Source organism: Mus caroli, chromosome 9, assembly GCF_900094665.2.
Source record: "Mus caroli chromosome 9, CAROLI_EIJ_v1.1, whole genome shotgun sequence".
NCBI lineage: Eukaryota > Metazoa > Chordata > Mammalia > Rodentia > Muridae > Mus > Mus caroli.
In genome coordinates this window covers 94,627,951-94,644,513 of record NC_034578.1, presented here as the reverse complement: position 1 = coordinate 94,644,513, position 16,563 = coordinate 94,627,951, and the positions used below count along the sequence as shown (strand labels likewise).

General features: G+C 42.6%; 1 protein-coding gene across 2 annotated transcripts in view; it reads left to right on the top strand.

The window, feature by feature from the left end:
* Pik3cb (phosphatidylinositol-4,5-bisphosphate 3-kinase catalytic subunit beta) overlaps positions 1-16,563 on the top strand; it is a 104,077-nt gene that overhangs the window by 50,843 nt on the left and 36,671 nt on the right. For both annotated transcript variants that reach the window (XM_021171807.1, XM_029481349.1), the window contains exons 7-8: positions 512-682; positions 1,802-1,879. In XM_021171807.1, the coding sequence (XP_021027466.1) occupies positions 512-682; positions 1,802-1,879 (249 nt within the window). The remainder of the gene's footprint in view (positions 1-511; positions 683-1,801; positions 1,880-16,563) is intronic.

Here is a 16,563-nt window from a genome sequence, read left to right as displayed (position 1 = left end):
GCTGTGCTGTGCTGTGACTTTATAACGCTTTCACTTGTTCTGTGTGTAGTTGTGTGCACCAGAGTGTGCTTATGGAGGTCAGGGAACAACTTTTGGGAGTAGTTTCTCTCCTGCTACCATAGGTCAGGGCTGAACATGAGTCATCAGACTTGGTGACATGGTGACTAGTGCCTTTCCCTGCTGAGCCAGCTCACCGACTCCTGTGTTGTAGTACTTTTACATTTATTATTATATTATGTGTATGGGAGTTTTGCCCTCGTGAACGTATGTGCACCATGCATATGTAGTGCCTACAGAGGCCAGAGGTGGTTGCAGGATTCCCTGGAGCATCCAGGGGCTGCTGCCTCTCCAGATTTCCTGTGTTGTGACTTTAAATGATTATATTCTTGATACTAAGTTGAGTAACATATACCTATACTGTACATGTAATGTAGTGCTGTTCATATTAATTTTCTTTGTTGATTTAAATGATGCCTATAAATCTCTACCCTCGCCTCTCTTGCTACTACAGTACATCCGGAATTGTGTGATGAATAGAACCCTGCCCCACTTCATCCTTGTGGAATGTTGTAAGATCAAGAAAATGTATGAACAAGAAATGATTGCCATAGAGGCTGCCATCAACCGAAACTCATCCAACCTTCCTCTCCCTTTACCACCAAAGAAAACACGAGTTATTTCTGTAAGTTTCCTGTGTCGGCCTTTGGTAACCCCCAAACCATGTGATTTTCAGTTGTGTGCTCAGTCTCAGACCTGTTTCCTTTGCTCACTTCTCCTTCTGTGAAAATCAACATCTTTGCCAAAAGCTCATCACCATTTACTTGAAAAATAGCCTTCTCCTGCATGGTATTTTTAGTGCCCCCCTCACCAAATACTATCAGGTTAGACATTATACTTTATCAGCTTGAGACACAGAACACAAGATATCTGAATAGGCAGTCTATTTCTATGTTGTTTCTTTTTCTCAGTCTTGCTTGTGCTCTGGTTGCCAACTTGAGGCTTAGAAATCCCCAGCAGTGTATCTCATTTCTTTTCTTTTTCTTTTTGTAAAAGATTTTTATTTATTTTATGTATATGAGTACACTGTCACTGTCTTCAGACACCAGAAGGGGGCATCAGATCTCATTAGAGGTGGTTGTGAGCCATCATGGGTTGCTGGGAATTGAACCTCTGGAAGAGCAGTCAGTGCTCTTAACCACTGAGCCAGCTTTCCAGCCCAGCATATTTCATTTCTATCAGCTTAACCTTTTAGGACAGTTTTGGGGTGACTATGGCAGTTAAAACCTGTGTTCCATTGTAGGTTCAGGCTGGCGGCATGGAACTCGTTTAGACCCAAGGCAATCATAATCATCCTGTCTCAGTTTCCTGTGTTCTGGAACTACAGATGGGTTCTAACACGTCCCCCTGCCCTCTGCCTGCCTCTCCCTCACTTCACTTACATATCCTGAGTCATAGTTCACTGGGGAACTCAACACTATGTAGGAACCTGCGGGCAGGAGCTGATGCTGTCCATGAAGGGGTTCTTACTCCCCATGGCTTGCTCAGCCTGCCTTCCTGTAGAATCCATGGCCACCAGCCCAGGGGCAGCACTACCTACAATGGCCTGGACCTTTCTACAGCAATCTAGAAAAAGCACCACAGGCTTGCCTACAGCCAGATCCTATGGAAACATTTTCCTGACTGAGGTTTCTTCCTCAGATGACTGTAGTTTTGGTCAGGGTGGCATGCGTAGCCCCCCAGCTGTCATGTCTTTGTCACGCCTTCCACTGAACGTCTCTGTGTTTATTTTGTTCTTTTGCAGCATATCTGGGACAACAACAACCCTTTCCAAATTATCTTGGTAAAAGGAAATAAGCTTAATACAGAAGAAACTGTGAAAGTGAGTACTTTTGTAAGAGTTGAATGATCTTGAGTACTTATTTGTATAATTCATGAACTCTATGATATCATTTGTAAGAGTCTGGCAGCTTGTTGTAAAACTATTGAGCATTGGATCTGTTTTGCTTTTTTGTTTTGTTTTGTTTTTTGTTTTTTGAGACAGGGTTTCTCTGTATAGCCCTGGCTGTCCTGGAAGTAACTCTGTAGACCAGGCTGGCCTTGAACTCAGAAATCTGCCTGCCTCTGCCTCCCAAATGCTGGGATTAAAATTATGTGCCACCACTGCCCAGCTTTTCTTCCTCTTTTTAAAGACAGTTTTTGCGTGTAATCCTGGCTGTCCTCCTAGAGTCTGCTTTTCTTCCCCCCACCCCCACCCCCTATTTTTTTGAGACAGGCTCTCATGTAGGTCAGGTTGGCCTAAAACTTATTCTTGCAAAAAAGATAACCTTGCTTGGACTCCTACTATTCTTCGGCCTCCTACCTGCCAGGCACTGGGATTATAGGCATAGGCCACCATACCCTGCTTTGATTGTTTCTCCAATTTAAAAAGTATGTCACAGGATAAGAGAGATGGCTCAGTGTCAGAGGACCCAGATTCAGCAGCTAACAACCACCTGTAACTCTAGTTCTAGATTACCCAATACACTCTCTGACTTCTGTGGACTCCTGTGTATTCATGGTGTGCTTGAATTCACATAGGCACATACATGAGCATGTGTGAGTTCACACATGTACATATGTGCATACACACATAACCACCCACATGCACAGAAACAAAAACTTTTGTAAAAAAGTGTCTCATGACTTACAACACAGCATTGTAAGGATGGAGAGAGAAGATGTTCATCTTCCCTTGTCACCTTCTTGCCATCAGGAGGAAGTTTAACTCAAGCCTTGTCACTGTCCTTTGTGTTTAAGCTGATGCAAAACCCACACAGGATAGGCAGCAAGAGTGGGGTGTGTTTGCTTTGTCTCTTGAGTGTTGCTAATGAATAATTTATTTTATTCATCTTTAAGTACATCTTAGACATTCCTGTGGATTAGCAAATAGTCAGTAGAGTTCCTTAAAGGGTTTCATTCTTAAAAGCAGAAACCAAACATAGTGGTAGAATGTGGTGTTGTGGGCCTATAATCCCAGCCCTTACAGGAGGACCAAGAATTTAAGGCACTCTGGAAGGACATGTGGACAGAGTTTGTATAGTCAGGTCCTTCAGGAGTTTCCTTACAGATACAGAATGTATGTATGTACAGGTGGGGCTGTATCCTTGCTCCTCCCCTCTGAGGCTACTGTGTGACTTCCAAAACTTTTATCAGTTCTTGATTTTGGTATTGGTTGTTTTCTGCCTCTGTTGGGGGTTGATCCTGGGCCTTGCATACAGTGAGCAAGCCCCCATTGCTGAGCAGGTCGTTATTTCTTTAAAACTTTACTACACTTTATTTACCGATCATGTGTGTCAGTGCACACACACCTGCACCATGGCATGTGTGTGAAGTCAGAGGGTGACTTGGTCACACATTGCTTTTCTCCTTCCACCGTGGATCCCAGAGGTCATTGTGCTTAGCCGCAGACACCACTGCCCGCTGAGCCATCTTGCTGGCCCAGTTCTTTGCTGCTTTTGTGGTTCTTTCTTATTATTTAATAGTGACAGCTCTTTTCTTTCATTCAGTTTCTTCTTCCAGAAGATTAATCAAGCGTTCAGTATGTGTTTTATTTTTCTGCAGCACATTATCCACCACTTCTTTGTTAGTGGAAGAATGAGTCCTTAGCATCTTAGGTTCACAGCTTTGTTGTTTTCCATCAGCTGGAGATTGGTTGTGGAGAGAAGAAATGACATGCTACTTAATATGTGTTTCCCCACCTACCCCACCCCCCTGTCTGTCTGATTCTCTTGTCCTCCCATCTCATGATATCATAGAATAAGTTAAAGAGAAGCAATGACATATTTCCTGCAGATGCAGATTGCTAGAAAGGTTAGGTGCTCTAGCCCGTGTTAATAAAAAGTAAAAAACAAAAGAGCAACACTTTGCATCTTTCCCAGCCTTTTCTTTTCTGACTCCCTTGGCTGAGATGTGCATTACAAACAGAAGAGGCAGGTGTGTGAATGCCCGAGGGTTTCCTGTAACAACGGCTAAGAGAGGATCACCGTGCATGCTTGCATGTGACTATTGACATGTATCATAGATACATCAGAACACACAGATGTATTTGGCGACTTACTAGGAAGATCTGTCTTGAATGGTTTTGGAAGTATACAATGGCACGTCAGGATCTGCAAAGTTGACAAGCTGAAGACACAAGGGAGCCAGTGGTTTAGTTCTTGTCCAAGTCAGAAAGGCTGAGAACCCCACAATGTTCACGACTCATGAACACGATCGTGTCTGAAGTCTGGCTAAAGACCCCAGAGAGTCAGCGTTTCAGTCCCAGTCGTATGGCATGAGAAGAACATGTCTTTACAAGTTACAAGACTTAATAGTTAGTCTGTAGGTTTTCATTTTTGCTCATGAAAACTACTGGACAACATTTTTTCTTTTGGAGGCTGGGCCAGGCAGGAGTCTTACACTGTAACACAGGAACTTGCAGAAGTCTTCCCACCTCTTACAGCCTCACCATTAATTAGAAGCATGTATTACCTGACTGACTTACTTTCTGACGTGCAGTGCCTCTCATTTGTATCAGGATAGTGTTGGCCCAGATGGTGTGAAAAGGGCTGGGCTGGAGTTCAATGGAATGACCTGCCTGGCGTGTGCAGGTACGAGGATAAGTGGACAGATGGGTGGGTGAGTAGGAATTGCTTTGTACATGGGTCGACAATGGTCAGATGCATAAAGTGGAGGGAGAATTCTTCCTTGTCTATTTTCTTTTCTTTAATTTTGTTGTTTTGTTTGCTTGTTTTTGTTTTTTTAAGTTAGGGTTTCTCTGTGAGCTCTGGCTGTACTAGAACTCCATCCATCTGTTGACCTAGTTGGCTTCAAACTTAGAGATTCTCTTCCCGTTGCCTCTTGAGTATTGGGATTAAAGGCATACACCATCATAGCCATAAATTTTTAAAAAAAAATTTAAATATATGTATGTATGATGTCACATGTGTCCCAGCTCTCTAAGAGACCAGAGGTATTGAACCCCTTGGAGCTGGAGTTACAGGCCATGGTGAGCCACCCTGCTTGGGTGCTGATGATGTAATTCAAGTCCTTTGGAACTGCAGCAAGTGCTCTTACCCACGGACCCATCTTTCCATCCCACCTACCTTGTCTGTTTTCTCAATAAAGTAATGTGTGGTAATTTTTCTTGCTTAAATGTTTGAGAGAATTTACTTCAGACTATCTCATCCTTGATTTTTCTTTGTGGGAAGGGTGGTGGTAGCACACGCCTTTAATCCCAGCACTGGGAAGGCAAAGGCAGGCAGATCTCTGTGCATTGAGACCAGTTTGGTCTTGATTGAGTTTCTCAGATAGCCAGGGCTACACAGAGAAAACTTGTCAAGGAAAGGAAAGGAAAGGAAAGGAAAGGAAAGGGAAAAGAAGGGAAAAGAAGGGAAAAGAAGGGAAAAGAAGGGAAAAGAAGGGAAAAGGGAAAAAAGTCTTGGTTTGCTGTTATATTTCCTTAATCCCAGCACTTGGTAGACAGAGGCAGGAGGATCTGTATGAGTTGGAGGCCAGCCTGGTCTCATAGCAAGTTCTAGGCAAACCAAAGAAAGAAAAGAAAACTGGACTGGGCTAGAGAGTTCCATTCCCAGCAGCAACACTGAGCGGCTGTGTTCACATTGGCCTGTAACTCTGGCTCCTAGGGGATCTGACACCTTTGTTCTCCATAGCTTCCCACACTCAACACGCTCATGAGACAAACACATAATTAACAAAATTTCATCTTTAACACTTAACAACAAATAAAAGGGGTGGGCTAGATGTCTCAGCAGATGACTGCCTTTGCCACTCGACTTGAGCTTGACTCCCAGAGCCCATGTATGTGTGGGCAGGAGAGAACTGACTCCTGTAGGCTTCCCTCTGGCCTGCACGAATGCATGCATACGTACAAAGTAAATGCATAAAGAAACACATGTAATACGAAAATTTAAAACATTTGTTTATGTACATGCATACACACACATATACATATTGTCACAAGTTAATTTAGAAATTTTAAATTTTCTAAGTTTCTTCAGGCTATGTAAGTAGTAAAATTTTGTATATTTTTTTTGTGCCCATTTTGGTAATTTTTATCTTTCGGCGAAGTACCTACTGATCTACAGGATGCTCCCCCAAACTTTCCTATTTTTGTTTGTTTGGCTTTGAGACAGGGTTTCACTCTGTCTCATCAGCTTTGGCTGTTCTGGAACTCACTTTGTAGACCAGAATATAGCCACCACTTATTTGTGTGTGTGTGTGTTTGTGCACGCATGTGTGTGCACGCGAGTGAGCGAGCAAATGTCACATGCTCATGCGAGTATGTGTAAGCCCTGGTATGTATGTAGGTGCCCAAGGAGACCTGAAGAGGTGGTTATGCGCCGCCCTTTTCAGGTGCTAGGAACCAAGGCTGGCCTTCTGGAAAAGCAGTGCGTCCTCTCAGCCTGAGGAGTCGTTTGAGCTGTAGAATCCCTTTAAAGAATCACCAGCTAGGCCAGGCTCAATGAAGAGAGTGTCCTTCTGTGACGTCAGTTCTTTGGAGTAGCACATGTAATCCCCAGAGTGCAGTCCTCTCGAGCTGCTCCGGGATGATTCACTGCACTCTGTGCTCCAGCTTCCTGCTCAGTCGTGGCCCAGTTCTGTGTTTTTTCATCTTTTGTGTGTACATAGCTTTGTTTGTTTTTTGTGATAGTGTCTCATGTGGTCCAGGCTCATTTCAACCTCACTCACAGCCAAGGATGACCTCAGACTTTTGATCCTCCTGTCTCCCAAATGCTGGGGTTATAGGCATATGCTGCCACACATATGTGTGTCTTATGTACACATGTTGCCAGACATGTATGTCTTATGTAGGCATGTGCTGCCATGAAATCAGCACATGCCTTAGTTCACTTGCTCATGGTACAGAAGATCACATTAGGCAGTTGAAGCTTAGAGAGAAGCCAGGAGCTACCCTAGTTGGAAAGACCTTAGCTTCAGTCTCCTTGTTATTTTTCTCTATTAAATTAATTTTTTTCTTTTATCTATTTTGCGTATTTGAGTGTAGTCACTTGGTGTTTGTGTGGAGGTCAGGATAACTGGGAAATTGGTAGGTTCTCTCCTTCCTCTGTGGGAAGCGCTTTACCCCCTGAGCCATTGGCCAGCTCTGTTAGTTTCTTCTCATTTACTTTAGTGTCTAACTAGGCAGCAGTGGCAGCAGTATCTGGGTTAGCTTTCAGGATGGGCTGAATCCTAAATCTAAAGCTAGTTTTCTTTCCATTAGAGGTGTTGTAATCCCAAGAGTATGGGACATCATTACACCCCTTTCTCCCTGCTTCTTGTGAACAGAAAATGCTTAGTGTAGCTTACACAAAGTACACATGTATAAAACCCCAACTTTCTGGTTGGATGAGAAAGATCTTGGAGTTACAGTAAATTACTTGTAAGATTACAGAATAAGCAGAGTTTGGAAAGTACAGTTAACTTTCATATGCTGTTCATCTTATTCCTTGACTGTGCATGTGAGGACCTCTGCCTTCATTCTCAGACTGGTTGCTATGTGCACATGCACAGTAGCCCTACACAAGCACTGAAGGTACTGGAGCTGTAACTGACTGAGAAGGCTCATTGAGGTACCTCAGATAAAAAGGCAGGGCTCCGCATTGGGTGTGCACCCAATCCAGTATTTCATTACTAATAGACTGTCTGAGGTACAATTCAGAAGCAGTTGGCGTACAAAAAACTAAGAAAACTCCAGGTTGTATGGACAGTGACAGTCATCAAATGGAATGCTGACGTGATGCAGGTGTCACAGAGACAGAATATGTAAAGGAAGAAAGACTCAGCTGAGAAACCAAAGCTAAACCTGTATGATGACACACTTATATTACTTGAGAGATGAGGCAGGATGATATCCAGGCCAGCCTGGGCTATATAGCCTAACATCTCTCCAAAACAAACAAAAACTGGAATCCAGAAGCTAAGAGGCATGGTGGCTCTTGTCTATAATCCTAGCACTTGGGGGGTAGAGGCAGATAAATCGAGAATTGAAGGTCATCTTCTAATGCATATAGTAAGTTGAATTCTAGACTACCCTGGGATATTGGAAACAAGCCAAAAATCCCAAACCTAAAGATTACAGTCTATTATATATAAATTAACTAATTTGGTTGCAGAATGGTGTCAAGAAGGAAATGTTAGTGAACTTAAAGAGGAGAACCAAGAGTGATGTGCAGAGTGCTGTGGGTTTCAAGGACCCACGAGTGAGGCAGTTCCAGGAGGTCTGACAGGATCATAGTCTGGGTCTCAGGAAGGAAAGAGAAGGGTACAATTCAGAAACACATGCTACCTGAAGAAGTAATCACGGGAAACCCTTTCATATTGGCAAAGGGTCTCAGCGCACAGATTCCAGAGGCTGGCTGTGCTACCCTAACCTGACACAGGCGTATTCTGCATTACATGTAGGCATTCATCACAATACCTCCTAGCCTTGTGATGTGGCAATCCTAATCAATTAAAATATGTGTAAGTAGAAAGATAAGCTCTATCCGTTTGTCTTCCTTCTTTATTGTTTGGGACACTAAATACTTTGTGTGGTGAGTTTGCACATTTAATGTACCCATCATCAACACCACCACATGCCTGGGTAGTTTTCCTCTCTAAGTCAGAACAAAGCTTCCCTTGACAGATTGTGATGTAACAAATTAATATGTGATCTCTGGCACTGAGCTTGCAAAGCCCATGTCATTTCCTGAACAACAGGAGAATCCTAATTATGGTGAGCAAGTTGGGCAGTGTGAGGGTAGGACATCATGTAGCTCAGGCTGGCTTTGAACTCTCTCTCTTCCCTCTGTCACATGTCAAGTGCTGGAATCATGAGAGCATCACTGTATCTGACTGGAAGATCTTTTAGTATACAAATTGACCCAGTCCCTAGTTCTGAGAGAAATTCCAAAACTCTTCGTGTCTGTGTAGTGGTTGAAGAGTTTCATCTTGTTCTGTTGATTTTGTTTTTAAATTAATGAGTTTACCGGTAGCTTAAAAACCCCTAACCCTACATAGCTGTAGGATAAGGGCTGGTTATCAGAGGAACCACTAATGGGGGCTAAATCCTGGTCTCACCTGGTGACCACAAGATGAGGCAAGAGACTAGAGACCAGCGTAATGATCAGTGGCCAGTGATTAATTATTCATGCCTACTTTGAACTCTTAATCAAATTTCTCTAACAAGGTAGGTGTGGAGTTGGTGCAGCAGTTAAGAGACTACCTGCTCTTTTACAGGACCCAGCTTTGGTTCCCAGACCCCACATGGCAGTTCATGACTGTCTTAACTGCATTCCAGGGGGTCTGGTGCCGTCTTTTGGCCTCTGCAAACACCTGACATTCATACAGTGTGCTTACATACATACAAGGAAATACACTCATGCATATGAATTCAAAAACAAAACTATAGTAGCTGGAGAGATGGCTCAGTGGTTAAGAAAACTGCCTGTGGGCTGGTGCGATGGCTCAGTGGTTAAGAGCACCCACAAACTGCTCTTCCAAAGGTCTTGGGTTCAAATCCCAGCAACCACATGGTGGCTCACAATCACCTGTAACAAAAATCTGATGCCCTCTTCTGGAGTGTCTGAAGACAGCTACAGTGTACACACATATAATAAATAAATAAATGAATAAATAAATAAATAAATCTTAAAAAAAAAAAGAAAGAAAACTGCCTGCTGTTCCAGAGTGCCAGGGTTCAATTTCCAACACCTAGATAGCAGCTAATAACCACTTGTGACTCTAATTCCAGGGACACACAGACTTATGTGCAGGCAAAACATCTACACATATAAAATTAAATTTAATTTAAAAACAACAAAAATTCTTAGCTCGTAGTTCACATGGACTCTGGGTTGGTCACTACATCATCAGCTGTTCATCCCTGTCCTTTTTAATAGCTACTAAAATAAACCAGTGGTTTTGCTTCCTGTAGTTCATGGCCCATTACACTGAATTACTGGATTTGGAGGCAGGGTTGTGGGACCCCTCAGTTCATTTCCAATTGATCAGAAGTTTTGAGACCTGAAACTTGAATGCTGCACTGAAGTGGGGAGAAGGCTTGTGGCCTAAGGCTATAGTCAGTGTCTCTCTCTCTGTACAGGGGATGCAGAAGTTTGTTGGTGTAGAATTTGCCCTGCAGACCAGGCTAAATTCACAGAGACCCTCCTGCATCTGCGTCCTGAGTGTTGAGATTATAGGCATTCTGTCTTGTTTTGTTTTTAAGCTATTGTTAATTAATATTTATTTAGCACATATATGGTGGGTGCTTGTTTTAATTTCGTAGTGACCGTGCAGATCACAGAGCATGTGTGGTTGTAGAGCTCAGGCTCTCTTTCATCAACAGAACCTTGGAAAACGTTCATTGTTAAAGTCATCATTTACTGAGTGGATTCTATTTCTGAATTAAGTTCCGTGCATAGAAGCTAACAAGTACATAACATTTTAAGGACACAGGAGTAAGAAATACCATGTCTATAATAAATCCCCACGTGACCGATTCTTGTCTTCCATGTGCCTTACTAGTGATTTATCTAGTCACATTTCAGAAATAGTTTGTGGGACTCTCATGTTTTGACTTTTTAAAACATAATGAGAATATTCAGTTTACAAATAACAAAAGTTTTGGTAGGTGTGGGGATTTAGCTCAGTTGGTAGAGAGCTTTCCTGCCATGCACAAAGGTGGGTTCAACCCCCAGCCCTGCATAACCAGGTATGATGGAGCGCACATGTAATCCTCTCACCTCATGGGGACAAGAAGATCATACGGAGTCGGGCGTGGTGGTCACGCCTTTAATCCCAGCACTTGGGAGGCAGAGGCAGGCGGATTTCTGAGTTCGAGGACAGCTTGGTCTACAAAGTGAGTTGCAGGACAGCCAGGGCTACACAGAGAAACCCTGTCTCAAAAAACAAAAAAAAAGAAGAAGATCACACGGTCATGCTTCTGTGCAGAACATCACGGCCAGGCTGAGCTGCATGAGACACTGTCTCTAAAGAAAACGTAGATATGCATGTGTGCATGTGATTAACTGCTTGATGGGCCAACAAACAAAGGGAAAACTTAGTTATGATATTCATAATGTCATAAAATAAACGCAGTCTTTTATGAGCTAGCAGTTGATGATACTGTCAGTTGAAAACAAGTATGTTTAGTGAGTCATTATGAAGCAGATACGCTGGGTGATATGCTAAGTGAATTAGTGTATTAGTGTAATGTGTAAAGCCATGTCTTTCCCTTGGTAGATTTAGTGTGGTTGGCAGTGCAGTGGAATGGAATCATTCTTGGAGACCCCAGCCTGATCCAGGCAAGCCTCTCGGCTGTGTGGTAGTTTTATTTTATTTGAATTTTCCAAACAAATATATCATGTGTCCTTTGAAAACTGTGTGTGTGTGTGTGTGTGTGTGTCTGTCTGTCTGTCTGTCTGTCTGTCTGTCTGTGCTGGGCTTACGGTAGGATTAGGCGGAAGACACTCTGCTCTGCAGGGTGGAGTAGAGCATGACTGTGGTCTCAGCACTTGGAAGGAGGCAGGAAGCTCAGGAGTTCAAAGAAAATATAAAGAGGTCTGGAGACGTAGCTCGGTGGTTAAAGGCACTGGCTGCTCTTATAAAGGACCGGAGTTCTGTTCCCAGCACTCACATGGTAGATGACACCATCTTTAGCTCCAATTCCAGTGATCTGACACCTCACATATATGCAGGCAAAATACTCCTAACCTAAGCATTAAGTAAAATGAATAAATATGAAAAATCTATTTTTTAAAAGATTTATTTATTTATTTTATGTATGTATGTAGTTGTATAGATGATTGTGAGCCTTCATGTGGTTGTTGGGAATTGAATATTTAGGACCTCTGCTCACTCGGGTTGGCCCACTCACTCAGTCCCTGCTTGCTCCAGCCCAGAGATTTATTTATTTATTATTATATATAAGTACACTGCAGCTGTCTTCAGACACACCAGAAGAGGACATTAGATCTTATTTCGGATGGTTGTGAGCCACCATTTGGTTACTGGGATTTGAACTCAGGATCTTCGGAAGAGCAGTCTGAGCCATCTCACCAGCCCCCCAAAAAATCTATTTTAAAAAGGGAGTAATTAAGGAAATAAAAGTTTTGTGAGTTCAGGGTAGATTTAAAGTCCTCCTTGGGCACAGAGTTCCTAACTAGGGGTTACAGTGAGCAGATGGTCCATGGTACCCACTCTTTATGCCTTTATGGAGATGTACGTGTGCTGTCTTCAGGAGCCATGAAAACATCTGATTTTCAGATTTCAAGCTCTGCTATCCCATTGCAGTGTACCACTCCCAAATGACTTTATTCTTTTATTAACAATGCTGTGTCTCTGCTTGTTAAGGATCAAAACCTGATTTTTATATTAGGTACATAAATTTGATTGTAATATTTTAAAAAATACCTCAACTAATAATGAGATACTGTCTCATTGATCTAATATGCTACAACTTCTAAATTGAATTGATTACAGAAGGTATCCTGTCATGTCAAGATACCATCAAGTAACAGAAAACCTCTCTAAGAAAGATAGTTTAACAGGCTTTGGAAACATTTGTAACTTACTGACTGTGACTCTGGCTCATCTTATGAGAGTAAAAGGCCTGTAGTATTGATGAGTGAGGGCGAGATAAAGAGTGGCCCCCCCAGTGCTTAATTAATAGCTTCTCACTTGACACTGCTCCGTCAGCCCTAGACTGAGCAAACAGTAATTAGATTGGTCTCAGAGTGTGAGAGGAGGGGAGATAGGTGCTTGGGGAGTTCTGGTGAAGTGAGGCAAATATCTGCTGAAATATGTGTTAGCTGGGAAACAGGTCATGAAGTTGCAGTCTCCCCTAGGAAGTGTTGGAGTGAGCTGTCACAGCAGGTGGCTAAAGGCTGTGGTGGGCATGAGGCCGACACACTTGCTATCAAGCCTGGCTCCCTGAGTTCCATCTTTGTGACTCACATGAGAGAGGAGAGTCAGCGTCCACTGATTCTGTATGCATGCTCCCACACATACATTTGTGCACACACAGAGTAAATAAGATATAAAAACATGAGATGGGAGAATTAGTGATTTGTAGGTACTAGGATGTAGGAGAAGACAAAATCAAAATGTGACTAGACTTCCAGGACAGAGAAAGCAGGTAGTGCCAGGAATTTTGGAGCCAAGGAATTCAGAAGCTAGACAGCTTGTTAGCTTCCTCCCTCATGTTTTCTGTCACCCCAACTCCAAAAAGATGGACCAGTCTTCTTTTCTTTTTCTTTTTTGTTTTGTTTTGTTTTTAGACAGGGTTTCTCTGTAGCTCTGGTTGTCCTGGAACTCACTCTGTAGACCAGGCTGGCCTCGAACTCAGAAATCCACCTGCCTCTGCCTCCCAAGTGCTGGAATTAAAGGTAGATTTATCTACCATATGCCACCACTGCCCGGCTTAGGAACAGTCTTCTTAAAGATTGGTTTATTTATTGGCACAGGATCTCACTGTGTAGCTGTGGTTGGCCTGGAACTTGCTATGTAGGGTAGGCTAGCCTTGAACTCACAAAGATCTACCTCCCTCTACCCACCAAGTTCTGGGATTAAAGATATATGCCATTATACCTGGCAGATTTATTTTATGTTTAATTCACTGTGTGTGGTGTATGCACATGAGTGCAGCTGCCTGTGGAGGCCAGGAGAACGTGTCAGGTCATTGGAGCTGGAGTTCCAGGACCATGGGTGCTGGGAACTGAACTTGACTCTGTCTTCTGTAAGAACAGATGTCCTCTTAACTGCTCTCTGTCTAGCTCCAGATGTTTTCCTGAGGTGAGTAGACTGGGGCTCAATTCTTCCATCTCTTGATTCTGTTGTTTGCATCCAAGTACAGAGACTGTACCTTCAACCTCATTTATTGCATTCTGTACATGTGTCTGTCTGTCTGCTTTTCTCTGTGTGTCTGTACATGTATGTGTATGGGTGTGTGTGTACATGTGCACTTGTTTGTGTATGTGCACACAGGTGCAGACCAGAAGTCAAACATGTTCCTTAGGAAAAAAAACTACCTCTAAAAATATCCATCCATCTATCCTTCTGTCCTTCCATCAGTCCATCTGTCCGTCTGTCTATCCATTGTATGTTTGCACATATATGTTTGTATTTCAGAAGACAACTTATGGGACTTTCTCCTTCCACTGATGGGCCTTAGGGGTCAGGAATGGTATCAGCGCACCTTTACCTTTGCTGAACTATTCATTACACTGGTCCTAAATAAGGTTTTCAGTTTTAAAAGTCTTTAACCATTTTAAATGCTTCCTAGAATATTAATTTAGAAATATTTAAAAGATAGCGAAAGTAAAATCAAAGGTCATTTAGGGGTTGACAGTCACCAATATTCCTGGCATCCAACTATAAATTACTTTTATTCATGTTTTTTCCAGAACATGGTCACAGCGCAAATATGCTTTTAACAGTAATTGAGTTATTCCATTCTTCATTTAAGATTCTACTGTAGATACATTCTAATAAATTTTTGGTGGATTGAAAGTGAAAGGTGTCTAAATGGATGCTGATGCTATCCTTAGTGTGGTAGAAAAGATCAATGATTATGGAAGGAAGGCTTGTTGCGTTTGGAGACCTGCCTGCCGATAAGCTTGTGATGCTGAGAGAGTTTCTCATGGGAAGGAACAGAGGAGCCATGGCAGAGGCCTGGGGAGTTGGAGCAAGGTGGACCAGCATTTGAATGGTCAGCCTGGAATATGTGACAACCTACTGTAGCAAATAATATTACTATAAATGTAATCAGTAAATTAATACTTTATCTTAGCTAGTACCCCAGTAATTACACAGAGAGACCAAGATTTATTTAATGAAGCTTTACTGCACAATACTGGGCAGTCATTGATTTATTTTAATCCTCTAGGCTAATTGGGCTACCTCCCAGGCAAAATCCTCGAGATACTTGCATTTTAGTATTGGTCTGGCTTTCTGGGCTTCAGGTGTATTTCCATGATGTCTCCCCTCTCCCTCCTTGTGGCTGAATCTACCTTTCTCCTCTCTTTCCCCTCCCCGGCTGATGGAAGTTCCACTCGATTCTCTCTTTTGCTCAGTCATTGGCTGATTTTTTTATTGTATTTTTTATTGACAAGGCCAAGAATAAATGGTAAGTGCTGCTTACACAAACTTGAGACAGGAGGTTCCTGACATAAGCATTTCAATGCCGGTGTCCTAAGTGAAATGAGGGCAGAGAAGCCAACATTGGAATCATACAAGGATAATCTTTACACTAAATGCTATACCTTCAATCTCTGTCAAAAAGAATTAAATCCCATATATGATTATTTAATGAGTAAACATGTGTCATATTACATAGACAGGGCTATGAACTTGTCTTCAAGTCTGTGGTGCTGCCCCGCTTGATACCTATCTGTTGGGCGTTGTGTCCATGCAGGGCTCCTCCTGGGAGGCCTTGCTGCACTAAGCAGGTCTGCTGGCCGCTGCTGCTTCTCCACCATATAGAGCTGTTTTTATTTCTACTTTTGCTCCTCACTATTTTTTGATTTTTTTTTTTAAGTTTTGTTTTGGTTTGGTTTAGGTTTTTTTGGTTTTTTTGTTTGTTTGTTTTTTTAGTTTTTTTAGTTTTTTTCCAGACAAAGTTTCTCTGTGTAGCCGTGGCTGTCCTGGAATTCACTCTATAGACCAAGCTGGCCTCGAACTCAGAAATCCACCTGCCTCTGCCTCCCGAGTGCTGGGATTAAAGGCGTGTGCCACTACTGCCCGGCTTTGTGGTTTTTTTGGTTTTTGTTTTTGTTGTTTGTTTTTTGTTTTTTTTGAGACAGGGTTTTTCTGTAGTCCTGGCTGTCCTGGAACTTTATATACCAAGCTGGCCTCCAGAGACCTACCTGGCCCCACCACCCGAGTGCAGGGAGATTTTATTAAGGATTTGAGTTTCATCATGAATGTTGGGAGAGAGAAAGTCAGAAGTGCCCAGATACTGAGTAGAGGCTCCTCAGAGGAGAGCGCATCACTCTTCCGAGGTGCATCCCTGGAGCTACTGGCCAGTCAAGCTGAATTAATAAGGTCTAGCTTACCCAGAGAACTCATCTTTAAAAGTACAATGGACAGTGAAAGAGGAAGAGGAAACTTCCCAGTGTAGGCCTCTTCCTCTCGCTGCACACACGTGAGCACACATGCATGCACACACATCTTTTTACAAGGGACTGGATGAAGTTAATTCATTTTCATTTCTTGTGGCATTTCTTGTGCTGGCAAGTAGTTCTTGTATGCCGTGTCAGGGTGCTACTAAAGATACAGGAGCAAAGGGTAAACAGAGATGTTCATTTTAATTTATACACAGTGCTGACAATCAAACTGGAGGCTCTGTGCATGCTAGGCAAGTAGTCTGTCACCTAAGCTACATCCCTGGCACTAGTAAATCTTACTAGACATTTCTCATTTGCTCTGCATTGTCCTGTGTGTGATCCTCGGCGTGAGTGTACGTAAGGTAGAATGTCTTTAGATACTCGGCGTATTTGTACATAAGGTAGAATGTCTTTAGATACTCGGCGTGATTGTACATAA